At 31.8% G+C, this 22,042-nt stretch overlaps 1 protein-coding gene across 1 annotated transcript; it reads right to left on the bottom strand.

The window, feature by feature from the left end:
• On the bottom strand, positions 6,373–7,348 carry LOC18600640 (agamous-like MADS-box protein AGL80). The gene has a single exon (XM_018121219.1). The coding sequence runs from the start codon at positions 7,310–7,312 to the stop codon at positions 6,593–6,595; it is 720 nt and encodes a 239-aa protein (XP_017976708.1). The 5' UTR covers positions 7,313–7,348; the 3' UTR covers positions 6,373–6,592.

Raw genomic sequence — 22,042 nt, forward strand, 5'->3', positions numbered from 1 at the left:
ATTATTATTATTATTTTTGTGGTAAGAACAAATTAAACGCACATTGCATGGCTAAATATGTATATAATTAATTGTATTGTATTTTAATACAAAATTAATATACAAAACGTGCCTTGAGAGCTTTTGATGTCGAAATCAAAAATATATAGTATCTGTGGGTTCTTAAAATGTACGCTAATTTTTTAATTATGGATTTAACTATTGCGTGCATAAGTTGATGACGAAAAATGAAAAAGAATGGAAGCTCAAACCAGCCCTTCATATTGAACAGTATGAAAATTAAGAACAAAAAAACAAAAGGGGCAAGGGGTTTGGTGGGAATTAAAGAAGAGGAAACAGGAAGTTCATAGTGGCTAGTTGCTTCTGGAAGGACTAGTATGTTGTATTTGGGGCTTCGATGAACTTAAGGTTCATGTTTACAGTGTACTGTTACTTACTAGCTGGTAGCAGCTACCAAAGGAAGGTCTCGAGGATTTTCTTTGCACTTTGTAAAGTTAAAAAGAAGGTACAAATTCCATTACCAAATGCCACCAACCCAACAAAGGCAAAGAAAGGTTCACGGCAAGTTGCCAATGATTTAATTCTCGGGAGAGGAACAAATAGAGGCAAAGACCCAAGAAATGGGGTGAGCAACTCCCACCAATGCTTTTCTGTTCGAGTCAAGGCGGCGCAATAGCAAATTGGCAATGCAAGCAACGGACCACAACACATGGGAATGCTCGGTCCATGTCTAAGATTTCCATCCAAGCCATACACTTGTCATCATCATACCCCTCTTCAATTTTCTTCGATTCCTTCGTAATACAGCGGTCGCCACTATAAATAGGACGTCTCATCTCCGCATGGAAATCAGAGAGTGCAGTGCCAAGTGTACAACTCATCCTAGCTCGTGTGTGTTTCCGAGTAAGCAGAAAAACAAGATACATAGCTATGGGTGGGAACAAGCAGAAGAAATCCTTCTCTTTCTTCGGTTTTTTCAAAGGTAAGAAGGGTCATATTCGTATGGATCAGGATCATTATACATATTCAGGTGGGGAAGACGTTTGGAGCACAAGAAAGGTCTATCCAAGTGATGAAGACAACACACACAGGGTGGTTGCTGAGCCTGGTATTGACAAGAAAGCCTCTGATTTCATTGCCAATTTCCGTGCTTCTCTGGTCTCAGAAGCAGTTCATCCCCAGCACGCAGTCTGAATATGAGGACCTCATATGAAAGCCACTTCTCCTTGAGACCACTCTACTTAGCGACTTATTCCTTTCCAATTAATGTTCTTTTTTTTTTTTTGAAGCAGCAAATAGTTAATTATGATCAGTTTGTTTATAGTTTGCGAAAAAATAAGCATTTGTGAATAAACATTCTTATTCTATAGGGAGGATTGCTTCTGTTCAAGTTTCTATGCATGGTTGTTTCCTTCTTACATAGTACAAAATACATGGACAATCTCACTCCTGTATCCTGTAAGCACCCTGCTTTTTACTTCCTATATATACTAAAGTTAATTCTACCTATGAATCATACGAAACCATATCCAGATAAACAGAGAAAAGCTGATGTTTAAAGCTACCTAGCCATTGGCTTGAAAGTTTCATTTAGAGGAGCAGGCAAATATGGAAAAAATGAATAGTTTAAGTGGCAGGGGTTCTCGTTTTTAGTACACTTTGATTCTGGGATAGAATCAATGTTAGTTCATGAGGTTCAGTTAGTGGACATAGTAAATGAAAATGGAGCTCCAAGGTACTAATTCAAGTTAATTCATGAAGATTTATACTAGACTAGCTAGCAGTTTCCTGGTTGATGAAACAGCAATGAAGATTAGAGTTGCTTAAACTCGGAAACTTGAGCAAATTTCAGCAGTTTGAATTATAAAAGAATTAATATATCTGACGGGTACACTGAGCTGCGAAATTGAAGCTATTTTCTGCAGTTTTGGTTCAAGAAAGATGGCCTGCCTTGCTGCTGCCTACTGCCTGCTAGTTGGTTAAGCTTAAGCAAGTACGCTTTCAGACAGCATATGAAATAATTGGTACTTCCATGTGTGTGGAATCTGACAAATCTCCACGAATAGGGGTTATGGCTTGCTCTGAACAAATGTACGACATGACGTACATATCCTCTCATCGCTCTTGCTTTAATTTAAGTTAAACATTTCATCCATCACAGGTCACAGACATCCTTTCTAATTCCCTCCCTTTTAAGTTTTAGCTCCTTTTTTAGCACAATCTTTCCTTTCCTTGTTGCCTTGTTTCAATCAAAGCCAATATATATTCTCCTGCATAATCATGGCAGAGAGGAAAACCACAATAAAATCTGGAAATTAATATAGTTACAAAGAATAGAGCAATTTTATATAATTGGTAGTAACAAGAAAAGGTCCGGCCGTACAATAATGAATCAGACCAGCGTGAAGCACTTGAAAACCAATGGCGAGGGTCGCCCTAAAACCTCCTGAATACGTTCGTTTGAGGAGAATGTACAAGCATTTGGCATCCTTTGCAGCAAATGCTTGAGCGTAGAATCTATCTGTTTGCACTTTCCCCTATATAATGACCCCATGTCTTCCAGAAAGGAATCTTGCTCTTGAAAGGCACTCTCTTATTTTCTAATATTGCTTAAACAGCACAATTAGATGCTTTACTAAAAGCTCAATGTGTTGGTTCAATGCCTATAATCACGTGTTTCCTTAGGTATAAGACTGTTTAATGAAAATATCTAAGCAACTTAAAAAAACAGTATGTTTTTCTTGGCTCAAGTTATCTATTTCCATATGTAACTATTTGTTCTCAAACCTTAAGTTCAAGCTTCAAGGTGAGGCTTTAAGATCATGTACCTCAGTATTTGATTAATTGATTGATACATGATCTCCTACCTAAACAATAGAGTTCGAATCCCGCTCCTGTCAATTATAACTATAAAACAAAAAAAAAGCTTCATGGTGGGCTTTTAGACATATAGAAGAAAAAGAAGGGTGGGTTTTAAGCTTTTGGCTTTTCTTTCCCTCATAATGGTTGCTGGTCAAACCAGGTAAAACACAGATGACAGACTAAAAGGCATTACATGTAGATATGCTTTTGTTTTCCTCCCTGTACAGCTGTATGGAACGGTGACCATCAAATTTGGTAAAAGTTTCTGCTTTCCTCTAGATCCCCTGGGAACCTTTACCATGATTGATGGTTCATTCATGTGCTGTCCCTGAACAACTGATGATCTATTTAAACCTTCCAATTCTCATTTGTACCCCACTCTACAAAGACAACTAATGGTTCCCAGCTCCGGGCATTTCTTTTCTCCTTTCTTTCCCCCAGTTTTGTCAGAATGAATTTTCCGTTAGTTAGCATTGAATAATGGTTAGTTGAACAGCTAATCAGAAGAAATTTTAATTAATTAGTGGTGAGGGAAAGCTTGGGTTTCAGGAATATTGTTTGTAACAGTACTCTATAGCTAGATATTTGTCAGGTTTGATTTTCTACATAGGTCGCCTTGCTTGCATGATACACTACAGTGTTTCAGATTCCCGCACTGTAATGTAATAGTTTCGATGCTTTCACTACAACTATGCTAATCCATCTAAAGTGGGGAACTAAATATCTGGCTTGCCGGCTAAGGAATTCAGTGAATTGTCTACTGCTTATGACTATCACTTCAACATAACTACACATATATACAGATATTGCAGAAAATTAATGGCTCTGTATATCATTTTTGGGAGCAAAAAAAATTGTGCAATTGATTTTGTGTGCATGCTTGTATATAGAGCATGCAAATGAACATTTTTTAATTGTGTTTTCTTTATCGATAGGTTTTCTGAATATAGAAAGTAACAGTGTTATTAATCACTCGTGTTAGGGTATAACAAAATCATCCTACTTTTTTTTTTTTTATAAATCCAAATTTGCTTAATATTTTTGAACTAGTACTATTTCAGGTCTGCGTTGATTTGAGCACATACCTACATGATGTTAAAACAAATTGTATTCCTTATAAATTATTCTTCCACTATATGATCTTTCAAAGCTGATTGATTCTCACCCTAAGGCTCTCACCTCCTCCATTCAAAAGAGAAACTTTGGATTGATGGTTGCACTCATCAATGTGTTCCCACATACAGTATTAACAAAAGACTAGAGTCAAGATGGAACTGAGATTAAGAGACCAGAAAAGGCAAGCAATGGGGAATAATAAATTAGTAAAAGCTTACCTCCCTTTCACAGCTCAAAGTAAATGGGAGGAGAGTCAAATTTTCAAAGCCAGTTGATTCTCTCATAACAGTTGAATTATAATGGTTGCAAAAGAAGAATACTTTGGATTCATATGGTACATTGATAATGGTTCTACAAACTATGAAAAGGGTCAAGGCTTGAAGATCCACAAAGAAAACAAAAAGCCAAGCAAATGGAGATAGAAAGGAAGCTTCCCTTCCCTTCCCTTCCTTCACTGCTAAGTATAAAGGAGGAGATTCAAATGTCGAAGTCAAGCCCACTATGGTGGGCTTCAAAACTTGGAACCAGAATCCAGGTCAAGAGCATGAATTTTGACCAGTCTTATACCATATAATGCCTTCCCTGTGTTCCCTACATTTGAACTGAATTGGTATCTGAATAATTATTTAAACCCCTTTTCGACCTAAGTTAGGCACAGTAGATTTTCCATTCGCAGCTGCTTTTACACGTAGCGGAGGAAGCACGTATAATTTGGTCAGAAGAAGCAAAGCCTCTCTTTTTCTTTTCTAATTAGTATATCTGTCTTACAAATATCTGCACTAGGCCAAATAGATTCCGTCCGGAAATCTTAGGAGTCTTAATCATTTGGTTTCAATCACCACAGATATGATTTATCAGTAATCACTATCACACCACACATTGTGCAGAGTTACCATTTCAAACCCCGGCCCGTGATCTGTCACACTTCAAGGAATGGATTTGGTTAGTAATGACCATGAAATGATTTATTCTGTGGACTCTGGGCTATAGAATTAGATGGTAAGTATTGCATAACTTGGAAATTCAATCATCATCAAGCTGCAATATGATCAGCATCGTATTCATTAACGTATTTTCCAACATTCATGTATACAAGGCACAACAGAAAACTATTTAGATAACCGCAAAGAAACAAATCTTGGTTTCATACCGTCTGGTGTTGAATTAAATGGTAAGTATCGTATCATGACCAAGCTGCTATATATGACCAACATCTTCAGTAATATGCTTTCAAAACATTCATATTAAGAGTATCAACAGGAAATATCTGGATATATAATCACCAAAAAATGAATCTTGGTTTGTTACAGCCTTGGCTAGAATTAAATGGCAATAAATTGCCAACCTTAGAAATTTAATCCATTGATCCATATGGATTAAGTTTATACACAATCAGCATCCCATTAGTAATATCATTGAACAAAATCTTCACCAAATCTAAAAATAATTACGCATAAGTAAACAAAACCAAACTGTAGGAACCAATTCTTCATCCAATTATTTATTCATAATGTTAACTCCTCTTTTTGTATCCCAGAATGAATAATTTGAATTTATAACATACTTAGCTTTTAACCAAATATGTAAGAAATTCTAAAGCCCTTGTTGTCTTTGCGTGATGAAATATAATTCTCTTGGATTTATATTCAACCAGATGGCTAATATATATTTGATGCTGTACTGCATACTAAGGGGAAGGTCTGTAAATTTTTCTGATGTGCTGCAAATGGTTTGCAAAGATTAATTTTCCTTGATGTGCTGAATATGTTTAATTTAATATATCATCTCTTTAAATAATTGAAGAAAGATATGCGATAAAATGATTTTGATAAGCCTATATATATTGCTCGTGTTTATATAAAAGAATAAAATTGAAGGACCTTACCATCACTGATTTACATTTTATATTGATTTGGCTTGTATCTTTTTCCTGTTTTTTTTTTTTGGCTGAATTAGAAACAATTTTATTGAATATCAATGACTGATGCAAAATTTGATCGACAAAAGGAGATCAAATTGAAGCTTACAACACACCATAAGAAGAGAACTGAAACAACACCTAACAATAAAAACCATAAGAAGCACCTGAGCATTTGAGTAATTGGTTGGTGGATGATTCCCTATTTAAAGAGTAAGGTTTGAATCCTTTTTCCCCAATTATATATACAAAAAAAAAAAAAACCATAAGAAACAAGAGTTGGAACGACACCCAACACCTAAAGAGGATAGTTGTTTGTAGCAATTTAAAAGTCAGGATGTGTGATTTGATTTTGTTTTTTTTCTTTTGCAGTGGATGCAGTGCAAGTTTTGATTGTAAAGCTAACATTAATATGTAATTTCTTTGCAAATGTGCTTACATGAACAATCTAATAATCGGATACTAGAAATATGAAATGAAGAGAATAATAATATCAATTAATGTGAAGATAACAATCATAATGTTTGAATCCTAAGGAATTTATTTAGGTACATTGGATTCAAGGGGTGATTGTGAACAAGAAAAGAAAATGTAAATAACTTAAACTAGAACATAAAAACATGCAATAAGAAGATCTCTTAGATATAACACAAGCACACAATTAGGCATTGGATCTGTGATACACAGTTGTTTTTCCTAAGGGAAAAAAGCATTAGACCAAAGAGCAGTGGGGTTGTTATCCCCGAATGGGAGCACCGAACCAAGTCCCACGTGCTCTGGTGGATGCATCAGGTCCTTGATCCACTGTTGTCTCTGCGCTGTTTCCATGCTCACTTCACGATCTGAACTCTCTGCCTGCACCTTCTCTCCATTTTTCAGCCTTGCATCTAGCGTTGCCATTGTTGTTCCTGATGATGCTGTTGCGGACCCTCGAGAATGAGACGCCTTGTTAAGCGTATCAATCCTCTTGTCAATATCCTTCAAGTTTTGCTCGAGCAACCACCCGAGGTCATTCAAATCCATCATGTTCAAATTCTGCAACCCTTTTCCAACCAAACATTGGAACATGACTTGTGTGATCTCCTTCTCGCGATTGTCCCTGCATTGTCTCTTGAGTTGTTCATTGGCTTTTGCAATCCTTTGCCTAAGGAAACTCTCTTGGCTCACCATCTTCTTGCTTTGTTCCATCTCAGGCATCTTCTTAAACTCCGAAAGCACGCGTTGGGCTCCAGCAGGGGATGGCCAAACCTCAGGTTGAGCATCATATGGACTGTAGATAATCGCGCAAGCTTCTATCCCACAAAGGGTACTCAGTTCGTTCACCTTCTTCAACAGACCCTTCTTTCTTTTCTTGAAGGTAGCTTTCCTTGCAGAATCATTGGTGATGTAGGCAAGCTTCACCTTCTTTCTAGTCATGGCTACCTAGAAAACAAAGAATTGGAATTGAAAACTTTCTATGCACTTGTTACCCAAATAGCCTATGCTATATATAGAGATGATGGGATTCCATTGTTATTATTGCAAGATTATAGTGGTATTGGTCCTTGTTGTACATATTAATGGTGACTCAAAAGGAATGGAAAAACTATCAGGGCGCCCCTTAGATTTCACCAAAAAAAATACAAATCTAGTCTTTTATTTGAAGTGGATTGATGAAAACATTGAAATAGCTATATGGAAGGAGTGAAAATGTGCTCAAAGTAACGTAATTTTAGCTGTAAAGGATATGAAGAGATCTGTCGGAGGATATCAAAGTTGTAATGTAACAAACAAAATTCAATTGGATGAATTGGGATTGGTTTGGCTTTTCTTACGTAAGACATGACGATTCTTGTTTCAATGATAAGATCTAGCATTGAATCATAATTGTTTCTTGTAGAAGAATGTTTTGCTATCTTATTCATTCATTCCTACATATTTGGTATTTTGTTTTTTTTATTGCTAATTTTGGTAATTATAGATAACACATTTAAGTCTAGTAATTAGGAAAGAATAAGAAGATCTAATGTCAATCCCTTACAATGTGTTTGGTTGGGAGAATAGAATAGTCATTCCCCACTATTCTTATTACTTAGCAATTCTTGCATTTGGTTTATGGAATGGTCATTCCTTAAGAAACTTGAATAGCCATTACCAAAGTCTCCTTTGATAATGACTATTTGGCATTATTCCACACTTAGGGAATAGACAAAAAATACTACTGTACAAAATTGCTTTTCATCAATTTTAAAAATTACCCTTTATATAAGATGTAATTTGTTTATTTTCACATTTTCTTTTTCTCTCTACCCATCTCCCTTTCCCCTTTCTTTAAATTAAAATTTTAATATAATTATATAAATTAATATTTAAATTTAAAAATTAAATAACAATTTTAATTATAAAATTTTAATATTTTTATAAATAAAGAATAAAATAATAATAATAATACATTTTAATTATAAATTATTAATATTTTAAGTGAAATATAAATTATTAATATTCTAATCCCTAAACCCATATTAAATTTTAAATAATAATTTAATAATATTTTTAATAGATTATTAAAAATAAATCTTTTAAATTAAAAATCAAATGTTATAACAAAAGGCATTTTTATTTTTTTATCACCTATTTCTTTGCTATTTCAAAGCTACTTTTACCAACCAAACATTAAAATAAGTTATAATAGCCATTCTTATCATATTCCATTTCATGACCTAAATTACATAATAACTATTCCTACTTTATTTCATTATTACAGAATAATAATTCTATTCTTCCTATATTCGATTTCACAAACCAAGCATACGCCTTGTATTTTTATTAGAGAAATGGAAACTTTATATTTTTTAAGTGTGTTATTATGATTAGGTTAAAATATAAGATATCAATTTGAAAAGGATATTCAGATTTAAATCAAAATCCTAATCAAATCTAAACAAATCCAATCAAATTTATGCAAATCTATTCAAATTTACATTAAGATATATCAACATTTACAAAAGTCCAATTCAAAACAAACTCCTAGATGTGTGCAGACTATTACACCTTGCATATGTAAGCTAGACCTCATGTCAAGAGCTTGCTAGGCTGTTAGACTACCCGGATTGCTTAGGCTATCTAGGTTGTTGGGTTGTTGGGATATTTGGCCTATGTGGTTGTAGACTATTGGCCTGCCTAGCGGTTTAAGCTGTCTAAGCTACTTGAATACACATGGGCTGTTGACGGGTTACTATTGCATACACAACCCATGGTTGTTTTGGACTGAAATCACGTGTTGTGAGACATGCACCACCATCCATAGAATAAAAAAAAGCTATCAATTTGTTAATCCTTACTATGGCTGAACTTAGTAAGTTTTTTCATGTTGAGTCAACCAGTGCTCACCGTGAAGCGAATTGGTCAACCTAACCCAAGGTTTAAACATAAATGCATGCCAAACAAATGTTTAATTTGATGTGTGTGTGTGTGTGTGTGCACGACATGTAAAAAACTTTGATTTAGTATTAAAGAGTTAAACTAGAGTTCCATCATTAGTTTAAAAAAGATTGATTGGTTCCGTCTTATTTAGAAACATTATTTGCGCACCTCGAGAGGAAAGTTGAATTATTAATATATAACNATAATATAATATATATATATATATATAATAAAATATTAATGGCATTCTATTGATGAACAAAAAATAGAGCCGAGGAAAACGTTCCACTAAACGTACAAAGGACAAAAACAACAAATTAGAAAAGAAAAGACAAAACTCAACTTTGAGAACAAGAACAAGGCATAGAGAATACCAAAAACAAAAGAATAAAGAAACAAAAATAAACTAGAAACATTTGCACCTTAATTAATCTAATATATTAATAAGGAATGTAAGGTGGTGTATTTTTTTGTTAAAATGGTAAAATGATGAGATTTTGTTAATTAAAACATATTTTGCTCTTCTTAATTTACACTGACAATTTATTTTTGTGTATGCAATGTGTAGGTAGACAAGGTTTTTGTTACAATAGACTTTTAAATTGAGCTGTTTTGTTCAATTTTATTTTGGTTTGTATTCTTTCATCATTTGAAAGCTTTAAATTAATAACTTTTTTTTCATTTTTATATTTCTCAAACTTGAAAAAAGTTAATAATCTTTTTTTGAAACAAACAATACGAATGATCAATAATTTACATTTCATGTTGATTTAGCTACAATCTTTTATTTTTTTTCCTGAATCAGAAACAATTTTTTTGAATATCAATGATTGATACAAAATCTAATCAACTGAAGGAGATCATATGAAAGCTTACAATAGCATAACATAAGAAGATAACTAAAACAACACCTAATACAAGAAAGAAACAACAAAAACCATAAGAAATGAAAAACACGCTATTTTTTCCAAGTCAATTCAAGACATTCCCTTTTTATTTTTTATTTTATTTAATTTTTATTTTGTTTCATTTATTAGCTTTTATTTATTTAACATTGGGTCAACTTACGTGTGAGTCTAATTAGATTGGGTCTTTTTAAAATTGGAGACCAAAGACAACTTAAGTTCAATTCCACATTAGACTTTGAGGCTTTTAAAGCCCAAAGTCTACTAGGCTCACAAGATCATAATAAGAAAAAAGAAAAAAAGGAAAAAGAAAGAAAGAAAAGAACAAAAAGTTGTGGTGGCCAATAGATTGCCATGGCAATTAGCCAAGCAACTTTCGTCTCTGTTGCCTAAAGCCACTCGTAGTTGCCTCTTAGCCCACCCTAGCTTAAAAGTACTTTATCACCCTTCTCCATAAATCCAAGAAAATTATGACATTGGTTCTATTAGAATCTCTCAAAATTACAAAAACAAAAAGATGAAGGGGGATCCACAACCAATAAAAGAAATCTTTCAGGCTAAATATATGACCAATCAAAAAAAATAAAACATATAAAGTTTGTTTTCTTTTAGCAGCCGAAACCCAAAAAGAGCTTTTGAAACCCAAACAACCGTGCAACCCCAAAACAAAACCTTGTTTTTTTTAAAAAAACAACTTATAGTCACAAAGAAAGAAAAAAATAGAAAAAAAAAAAAAGCATGTTGCTATTTAGAAAGTTATTTTTTCTACTCTTTTTGGGATCAGGATTTTGAGAAAATATTTCGATCAAAGAAAAGAGTGTGAAGAGAGTATTATTGTTGAATTTTGGAAAATTTTTTGACTTCAATAAGTGGCAATGGTGGCAACGATGGCCATTGGTTGATATCTACAAAGAGTGGTTGGATTTCTTTTAAAAAAAGGGTGAGAGAATGGGTTTAGAGAGAGAAAGTGAGTTTGAAAAATGAGGAGAAGGGATGAAAATGAAGTTTTTATAATTAAGGTTTTGATATGAAGGGTGCCAAAATGGAACCGTCTTAAGTTATTTCAAAATAAAAAAAAAAGGAAAAAAAAGAATAGAGAAGCGAGAAAAGTAAGAAAAAAAAATAAAGAAAGAAAGGAGAAAAACAAGAAGAAAGAAACACGGTGGCAAAGCTATAGTTGACTTGTTGGGGGTTCTAGAGTTTGACTCTCAATAAAAACATTCAATTTTTGGAGAAAAAAGGAAAAGATGAGGAAGCTACAACCCATTGGGTAGCTTATGGGAATGCTCTATTAAAAAAACGAGAAAGAGTCCATAAGGAAAGCCTACCGTGCGATTCCAAAAGGAAGCCCACCGCCCAACTTGTGAAGAAAAACCCAATTTACAACCTGTTTGGTAGCCAGCAGATCAAGTGGCCAAGTAAAAAAAAAGGAAAAAAAGGAAGGTTTGAGCCTATGGAGGCTCAAGTTCCACTAATGCGATGGGAAGGTTCAAATAATGTTCTTAATAAAAAAATCACTACTTCTATTAGAGTTTGCATTACATGAAAATGTTTTTACTCGTAAATAATTACCCAAATAGCCTATGCTATATATAAAGATGATGAGATTCCATTGTTATTATTGCAAGATTATAATGATGTTGGTCCTTGTTGTATATATTAATAGTGACTTAAAGGATGAAAAAACTATCAAGGCGCCCCTTAGATTTCACCAAAAAAATACAAATCTAGTCTTTTATTTAAAGTGGATTGACGAAAACATTGAAATATCTATATGAAAGAAGTGAAAATGTGCTCAAAGTAATGCAATTTTAGCTGTAAAGGATATGAAGAGATCTTTGTCTGAGCTGTCTGAAGATATCAAAGCTATAGTGTAACAAACAAAATTCAATTAGATGAATTGGGACTGGTCTTGCTTTTCTTTCGTAAGACATGACGATTCTTGTTTCAATGATAAGATCTAGCATTGAATCATAATTGTTTCTTGTAAAAGAATGTTTTGCTATCTTATTCATTCATTCCTACATATTTGGTATTTTGTTTTTTTTATTGCTAATTTTGGTAATTATAAATAACACATTTAAGTCTAGTAATTAGGAAAGAATAAGAAGATCTATAATGTCAATCCCTTACAATGTGTATGGTTGGGAGAATGGAATAGTCATTCCCTAGTATTCTTATTACCTAACTATTCTTGCATTTAGTTCATGGAATGGTCATTCCTTGAGAAACCTAAATAGCCATTACCAAAGTCTCCTTTGATAATGGCTATTTGGTAATGCCTATTCCACACTTAGGGAATAGACAAAGAATACTACTATACAAAATTATTTTTCATCAATTTTAAAAATTACCCTTTATATAAGATGTAATTTGTTTCTTTTCAAATTTTCTCTCTCTCTTAACCCATTTCCCTTTCTCCTCTCTTTAAATTAAAATTTTAATATAAAATATAAAAATTAAATAACAATTTTAATTATAATTTTAAATATTTTTATATAAAGAATAATAATAATAATAACATTTTAATTATAAATTATTAAAATTTTAAGTGAAATATAAATTATTAATATTCTAATCCCTAAACCCATATTAAATTTTAAATAATAATTTAATAATATTTTTAATAGATTATTAAAAATAAATCTTTTAAATTAAAAATCAAATGTTATAACAAAAGGCATTTTTATTTTTTTATCACCTATTTCTTTGCTATTTCAAAGCTACTTTTACCAACCAAACATTAAAATAAGTTATAATAGCCATTCTTATCATATTCCATTTCATGACCTAAATTACATAATAACTATTCCTACTTTATTTCATTATTACAGAATAATAATTCTATTCTTCCTATATTCGATTTCACAAACCAAGCATACGCCTTGTATTTTTATTAGAGAAATGGAAACTTTATATTTTTTAAGTGTGTTATTATGATTAGGTTAAAATATAAGATATCAATTTGAAAAGGATATTCAGATTTAAATCAAAATCCTAATCAAATCTAAACAAATCCAATCAAATTTATGCAAATCTATTCAAATTTACATTAAGATATATCAACATTTACAAAAGTCCAATTCAAAACAAACTCCTAGATGTGTGCAGACTATTACACCTTGCATATGTAAGCTAGACCTCATGTCAAGAGCTTGCTAGGCTGTTAGACTACCCGGATTGCTTAGGCTATCTAGGTTGTTGGGTTGTTGGGATATTTGGCCTATGTGGTTGTAGACTATTGGCCTGCCTAGCGGTTTAAGCTGTCTAAGCTACTTGAATACACATGGGCTGTTGACGGGTTACTATTGCATACACAACCCATGGTTGTTTTGGACTGAAATCACGTGTTGTGAGACATGCACCACCATCCATAGAATAAAAAAAAGCTATCAATTTGTTAATCCTTACTATGGCTGAACTTAGTAAGTTTTTTCATGTTGAGTCAACCAGTGCTCACCGTGAAGCGAATTGGTCAACCTAACCCAAGGTTTAAACATAAATGCATGCCAAACAAATGTTTAATTTGATGTGTGTGTGTGTGTGTGCACGACATGTAAAAAACTTTGATTTAGTATTAAAGAGTTAAACTAGAGTTCCATCATTAGTTTAAAAAAGATTGATTGGTTCCGTCTTATTTAGAAACATTATTTGCGCACCTCGAGAGGAAAGTTGAATTATTAATATATAACATCATATAAGAATTAATTTATAGATTTTTTTTAACTTAAAAAAAAAAAAAAAAAAAAAAAAAAAAAAAAAAAAAAAAAAAAAAAAAAAAAAAAAAAAAACAAAAAAAAAAAAAAAAAAAAAAAAAAAAAAAAAAAAAAATTTCTTTGANAAGGAATGTAAGGTGGTGTATTTTTTGGTTAAAATGGTAAAAGGATGGGATTTTGTTAATTAAAACATATTTTTCTCTTCTTAATTTACACTGACAATTTATTTTTGTGTATGCAATGTGTAGGTAGACAAGGTTTTTGTTACAATAGACTTTTAAATTGAGCCGTTTTGTTCAATTTTATTTTAGTTTGTATTCTTTCATCATTTGAAAACTTTAAATTAATAACTTTTTTTAATTTTTATATTTCTCAAACTTGAAAAAAATTGACAATTTTGATTTGAAACAAGCAGTACAAACAATCAATAATTTACATTTCATGTTGATTTGGCTAACATTTTCTTCTTATTCTTTTTTCCTGAATCAGAAACAATTTTATTGAATATCAATGATTGATACAAAATATAATCAAACGAAGGAGATCATATTAAAGCGTACAATAGCACAACATAAGAAGATAACTAAAACAACACTCAATACAGAAAATAAACAACCAAAACCATAAAAAAAACGAAAGACACCCTATTTTGTCCAAGTCAATTCAAGACATTCTTTTTTTATTTTATTTAATTTTTATTTTGTTTCATATATTAGCTTTTATTTATTTAACGTTGGGTCAAGTTAGGTGTGAGTCTAATTGGATTGGGTCTTTTTAAAATTGGAGTCCAAAGACAACTTAAGTTCAATTCCACATTGGACCTTGAGGCTTTTAAAGCCTCAAACCTATTAGGCCCACAAGATCATAATAGGAAAAAAGAAAAACAAAGAAAAGAAAAAAAAGTTGTGGCGGCCAACAGACTGCCATGGCAATTAACCAAGCAACTTTCGTCTCTATTGCTTAAAGCCACCCGTGGTTGCCTCTTAGCCCACCTTAGCCTAGAAGCACTTGATCACCTTTCTCCATAGATCTTAGAAAATTTGGACATTGGTTCTATTAAAACCTTCAAAATTACAAAAACAAAAGGATGAAGAGGGATCCACAACCAACAAAAAAAATCTTTTAAGCTAAATATATGGTCGACAAAAAAAAATCAAACACATAAAGTTAGTTTTCTTTTGGCAACCGAAACCCAAAAAGAGCTTTTGAAACCCAAACAATCGTACAACCCCAAAACAAAACCTTGTTTTTTTTTTAAAGCAACTTATGGTAACAAAGAATGAAAAAAATAAAAGACAACAAGAAAGAAAAGTATGTTGCTATTTAGAAAGTTATTTTTTCTACTCTTTTTGTGCTTGAGATTTTGGGACATTATTTCAATCAAAGGAAAAAGTGTAAAGAGAGTATTATTGTTGAATTTTGGAGAATTTTTCGACGTTGTTAAGTGGTAATGGTGGCAACGATAGCCATTGGTCGATATGTACGAAAAGTAGTTGGATTTCTTTTAAAGAAATGGTGAGAGAATGAGCTTAGAGAAATAAAGTGAGGTAGAAAAATGAGAAGAGGGGATGAACATAAAGCTTTTATAATTAAGGTTTTGATGTGAAGGGTGCCAAAATGTCACCGTCTTAAGTTATTTCAAAATAAAAAATAAAAAAAAAGAAAGAGAAAAGAAAAGAAAAAAGGAAAAAAGAAAACAAAAGAGAAATGGGAAAGCAAAAAAATAAAAATAAAACATAAAAAAGAAAGAAAGAAATGAGAAAAACAAGAAGAAGGAGACACAGCAAAGTTGTAGTTGAATTGTTGGGGGTTATAGAGTTTGACTTTCAATAAAAACATTCAATTTTTGGAGAAAAAAAGAGAAAGAGATGAGAAAGTTATAGCCCATTGGGTGGCTTGTGGGAATTGTCTATTAAAAAATAGGAGAAGGAGTCCATAAGGAAAGCCTATTGTGTAGTCCCAAAAAGAAGCCCACCACCCGACTTGTGAAGAAAAGCTTAACTTACAGCTTGTTTGGTGGCCAACAAATCAAGTGGCCAAGTAAAAAAAAGAAAAAAAAATGAAAGTTTGAGCCTATGAAGGCTCAAGTTCCACTAATTCGATGGGAATGTTCAAATAATGTTCTTAATAAAATAATCATTACTTCTGTTAGAGTTTGCATTACATGAAAATATTTTTACTTGCAAATAATTACTTTAATGATGGGATTTGCTTGATAAGCTTGTGAAAGTGAGTTTTCTCGAGCAATTCGCTTGGTGGGAGAGTATTCCCGAGTCCTATTAGTATGATGGACGAATTTAAGAAACATTCTCAATAAAAGATTTTCATTTGACATTATCAAGATTTATGTCATGCATTCCATAATTGTATCATATTCACCCATAAAATCGAATAATGGACTTTAAGTCACAAATAAAATAAAAAACAGAATAATAAATAATGATTAAGAAAATACAAGAATAAATTAAAAATTAAGATTAAAATAAGATAATATATGATTAAATGGTATTGTTCGTGGAACGGGCATTAGAGGGATGCTAATTCTTTATCAGGCATAATCATACTCCTGAACCCAAATTTAAAATTCGCAGACTAAGTTATTTTCTTTAGATAATCTTAAAATCAATTTAGGATTTCGTCGAATAAAATGAATCTAATAGGTGGCCAATCACACCTTATAAAAAAAATTGGTGGTGACTTCATTTTACGTCAGAGTCATCAAACTTTCAATACGTACAAGTATGAGATCCAAACCACTTCATGTGAAATAGAGTCGCTATAAATCTTTTTTGTCGAGGTGCAATCAACTACTTATTTGAGTCTATTTTTTTAAAATGTTACTTAAACTTAACCTAAATTCATTTTAACAAAATAGACTCTGGTCTACGAAATAGTGTTAAGGTTTGGCAGTATAGTTATGTATGAGAAACGTATTAACACCTTATAACGCTCGTTCAAAAAATGGTGCCAATTAATCATGCGTTATCTTTACTTGGTCTTAATTCTTGATTTTTATCCTACTTTCCTTAATCATAATTTATTGATTGATTTTTTTATTTTTGGTTTTATTCACGACCTAAAGTCCATTATTCGGTTTATTTGTATAATGTGGATGTAATGCAATTATGAAATGCATGATATAAATCTTGATAAAATGTCCAATGAAAACCTTATGTTGTCAAGGATACTCCCTCACCTAGGGAATTACTCAATAAAACTTACCTTCGCAAGCTCATCAAGCAAATCTTACCATTGGAGTAATTATTTGCAAGTAAAATTATTTTTATGTAATGCAAACCTTAATACAAATAGAGATTTTTTATTACGAACATTCTCTGAACTTTCCCATCGTACTAGAAGGACTCTGAAGATATTCTTTTACTTAGAAAATTTTTCAAGCGAACTCACCTTCGCAACCTTCTTGAAAAGTCCCATCATTGGGGTTTCCACTCATTCGCAAAAATATACATCCAAAATAATTGCAATTCATGAATGAATATTGTTGATACATAATGAGCAAAACATTTATTAATTGTTTTTTATATATTCATTTTATAATAAAACTTTATTATTATTCTTTTACTTTTAATAATTTTATAATTTTTAATCTCTTTTAAATAGTCATATTTTTTATTCTAGAAATTTTTATTTACTTAAAATACAATTGCCTGCATTAAGAAATATTAAAACATAAAATTAAAACCCTTCCATCATTCTGGTGGAGTCCTAATCAAATTCTTTAACTAGGAAATTAACTTGAAATTGTGACTCTTTACATTTCAAGTGAAAATCCCATCATTGGCTTAATTCAAGTAAAATACATTTAATTCATTAATTTCATGCTAACTAGACTAATAAAACATTATAAAATGAAATGGATTTAAAATAAAAAGAAGCCCAAGAGACTTACCTTTAGTAGACTAGGCAAGAGTCCACTATTTTCATCATTATTGGGCCTCCAGGGGTTTGGGTCCTAACTTCTTTCTTCTCTCCAAAAATAAGTGTGCTTCATGGGGTTCAAACTTGAGACCACCAACAAACACACCAAGGCCCTTACCATTACACACAAGCCTTTCTTTTTTTTATTTTCTTCTTTCTTTCTTTTTTCTTGTCCTTGCCTATTATATTTTTCCTCTTTTTTTTTTCTACTTCTCTCTCCTTCTTTTCCACTCCCTTTTTTTTCCTCTCTCACTTTCTTTAAACAGCACCATTTTGGTGCCATTTCTTACTTAACCCTAATTATTTAAACTTTTTTTTCTCTCCCCACCCTTATTTCCTTCAACTTTTTTTTCTCTAATTGTCATTTTCTCCCTCATTTTCTAAAAGAAATCTGGTCACCCTCTCTAAAAATCGACCAATGGCCATTGTCATCGTCGTTGTCACCGATTGTCTATCGTTACTGGACATTGTTGGAAAATTTCTCAAAATTCAACAAAAATCACTTTCTTCACCCTCTTTCCTTTGATCATAATACTTTTCTCAAAAGCTCAACTCACTTTTCTAGAGTTACAAAATCCCAAACCTAAAAAGAGTAGAAAAAATAACTTTCAAAATAGCAACACATTTTTTTTTTTTTTTGTGTTTTGCTTTTTTTTTCTTCCTTTGTGATGATAGGTTGCTTTAAAAAAAAAGGTATTGTTTTAGGGTTGCATGGTTATTTAGGTTTTCAATAGTTCTTTCTGGGTTTGAGTTGTCAAAAGAAAACAAACTTTAGGTGTTTGATTTTTTTTGTTGACCATATATTTGGCTTGAAAGATTTCTTTTGTTGGTTGTGGATCCCCTTTCATCCTCATGTCTTTGTGATTTTTGATGGTTCTCATGGAACCTATTCCTCGATTTTCTAAGATCTATAAAAGAAAGTGATCAAGTGCTTCTAAGCTAGGGTGGGTTGAAAAGCAACCACAAGTGGCTCTAGGCAACCAAGGCAGTAACCGCCTAACTAACTACCATAGCAATCTATCAAGGGGCTACCACAACTCTTTTTTCTTTGTTTTTTTTTCTTTTTTTTTTCTTTTTTGCTATTATGATTTTGTGGGCTTAGTAGGCTTTGGGCTTTAAAAGCCTAGAGCTCTATTATGGAATAGGACCTAAGGTGTCTTTGGACTCCAATCTTAAAAGGACCCAATTCAATTAGACTCACACCCTACTTGACCCAAAGTTTAATAAATAAATGTGAATAAATGAAACAAAATAAAATAAAATAAAAAATAAAAAATAATATCTTAAATTGACTTAGACAAAATGAGGTGTTTACAATTTTTCATCTTTGCGTGTTTTTTGAAAATAAGGGATTGTGCGAAGATACATAGACAACAATTTTGTTTGAAAAGGCAATTTAAGGCCACCAAGACTTGTCTTATCTCATAATAAGCTCGATTCTTTATTTTTTGACTAAAGGATTTTCGAAAATGTTACCCATTATGGTTTTGAAAGTGGTACTTGGAGGTTTTAAAAATAAACCTAGAGGTTTTGAAGAGATACTCAGAGGTTTTAAAGATATTCTCATAAGTTTTTCATATTGTACTTGGAGATTTTTGATAATATACCTAAAGGTTTTATGAAGAAAAGTTTTGCTCCTAATCTTTAAATGAAGCTGCATAACTTAAAAGTATTTTTTAAGGTGATTTCTAGGTGGTTTTCAAAATGATTACCTAAAGGATTTGATAATTGTTGCTTGGAAGTCTTAAAGATGTACCCGAAGTTTATCAAAATAATTACTTAGAGGATTTAAAGGTGATTACCTAGAGGTTTTAATAAGGTAACCAAAGGTTTTGCGAAAAGAGGTTTTGCTCTTTATATTTAAATGTGGTTATAAAACTTAAGAGAAGTCGTGATGCTAATTACTTGGAGGTTTTCAAAATTGCTACTCGGAAGATATGATGATGGTTACTCGGAGGTTTTGAAAATTGTACTCGAAGGATTTGAAAATTGTTCCCAGAGGATATCAAGATTATACTTGAAATATTTAGAAATCTTACTTAGAGGATTTCAAGATTATACTCAAAGGATTTGAAATTGTTATTTGGAGGATTTTAAGATTATACTCGGAGGATTTAAAATTATCACCTAGAGGATTTGAAATTATCACCCAAAGGTTTTCAAAATAGAGAAAATGGATTGAGTTTTTGGAAAAAGTATTTCGATCAAAGGAAAGAGGGTGAAAAGAGTGATTTTTGTTAAATTTTAGGGAATTTTTTTTACATCAGCAAGCTGTCATCAATTATCGACGATAGTAGTAACAACAATAGCCATTGTTTAGTATCTGGGGAGGTGGTTGGATTTCTTTTAGAGAAAAGGGGAGAGAAATACGCTTATAGAGAAAAAGTGAGGTAGAAAAATGAGGAGAGTGGATGAAGATGAAGCTTTTATAATTAGGGTTTTGATGTGAAGCGTTCCAAAATGGCACCATCTTAAGTTATTTTAAAATAAACAAAAAGGAAAAAATAAAGAGAAAAGAAAAGAAAGAAGGAAATAAAAAAAATAGAGTTGCAGGAAAATAAAAAATTAAAAAGAAAAAAGAAAAATAGAAAAATAGAAAAGGGAAACACGATGGGAAAGTTACAGTTGACTTGTTGGGAGGTTCGGAGATTAACTCCCAACAAGCACATTCAATTTTTGAAAAAAAAAAAAAGAAGAAAAGAGAAAGGAAAAGGAGTCCATAAGGAAGGCCCATTATGCAATCCAAAAAGGAAGCCCACCACGCGACTCGTGAAAAAAACCCAACTCACAGCTCATTTGGTGGTCCAACCTGTGGTCTAACAGATCAAGTGGCCCAATAAAAGAAAAAATGAAGGTCTAGGCCTATAAAGGCCCAATAGTGATAAAAATTGTTTTTTTTTTGCTTAGTCCACTAAAAATGAGTCTCTTCAACTTCTTTTTATTTTAAGTCCATTTCATTTTATAATGTTGCATTAGCGTCATTAGTATGAAATGAATTAAATGTATTTTACTTGAATTCAATTGATGATGGAATTTTTATCCAAGATGTAAGAAGTCGTAATCTAGGGTTAATTTTTTAGGTGAGGGATATGATTTAAATGCCACTAATATGATGAGAAGGTTTTAATCGTAAATCTCAATATTTTAATCCAAATAAATGTTTCTTTAAAATATTGATAAAAAGTATAATAATAATAATAATAATAATAATAATAATAATAATAATATGGTATCTAGGACAATTTATATCAAAATTTATTGCATGTCACCATCATGTTATTTATTTGTCATTGCATTCATTTAGATATATTTTGTACATGAGTTAAGGCCCGATGATGGGACTTTTCGAGAAGCTTGCATAGGCAAGTTTGCTTGGAAAATTCCTAGGTGAAAGAATATTTTAAGTCCCATCAATATGATAGGAGAGCTCGAAGAATGTTCTTTATAAAAAATCTTTACTTATATTAGGGTTTGCATTACATGAAAATATTTTTACCCGTAAATGATTATCTTGATGATGGATTAGCTTGATAAGCTTGCGAAAGCGAGTTTTCACGAGTAACTTCGTAGGTAAGAAAGTATATATCCTTAGGTCCCTCCAGTATAACGGTGAATACAAGAAATATTCTTAATAAAAGGTTTTCATTTAATATTATCAAGATTTATGTCATGCATTCCATAATTGCATCATGTGCACCCATAAAACCGAATAGCGGACTTTAGGTCACGAATAAAATAAAAAATAGAATAATAAACAATGATTAAGGAAATACAAGAATAAAATTAAAAATTAAAGTCAAAATAGGATAACATATGATTAAATGACATTGTTCGTGAAACGGCCGTTGCGAGGGTACTAACTATTCTTCGTGCGTAACTGTACTCCCAAACCTAAATCTAAAATTCACAAACCAAGTTTTTGTGATTTAGACAATCCTAAAATCAACTTAAGACCTCGTCAAATAGAATGAATCTAATAAGTGACCAAGCATACCTTATAAAAAAAAGATTGGTGGTGACTCCATTTCAAATAAAGGCGGACGGGTTCCATACCTGCACATTGCAACGAAAACAACAAAATTGAAATAGCACCTAACATCCAAATAGGATAGTTGTTTTATTCTTTTGTACTGGATGCATTACAAGTTTGATTGTAAAGTTGACAGTAATATGTAATTTCAATG

The sequence above is a fragment of the Theobroma cacao genome, chromosome 5 (genome assembly GCF_000208745.1).
Source record: "Theobroma cacao cultivar B97-61/B2 chromosome 5, Criollo_cocoa_genome_V2, whole genome shotgun sequence".
Lineage (NCBI taxonomy): Eukaryota > Viridiplantae > Streptophyta > Magnoliopsida > Malvales > Malvaceae > Theobroma > Theobroma cacao.

Coding starts and splice junctions, on each gene's coding strand:
- LOC18600640 (XM_018121219.1), bottom strand. CDS start 7,312: ATGACTAGAAAGAAGGTGAAGCTTGCCTACATCACCAATGATTCTGCA.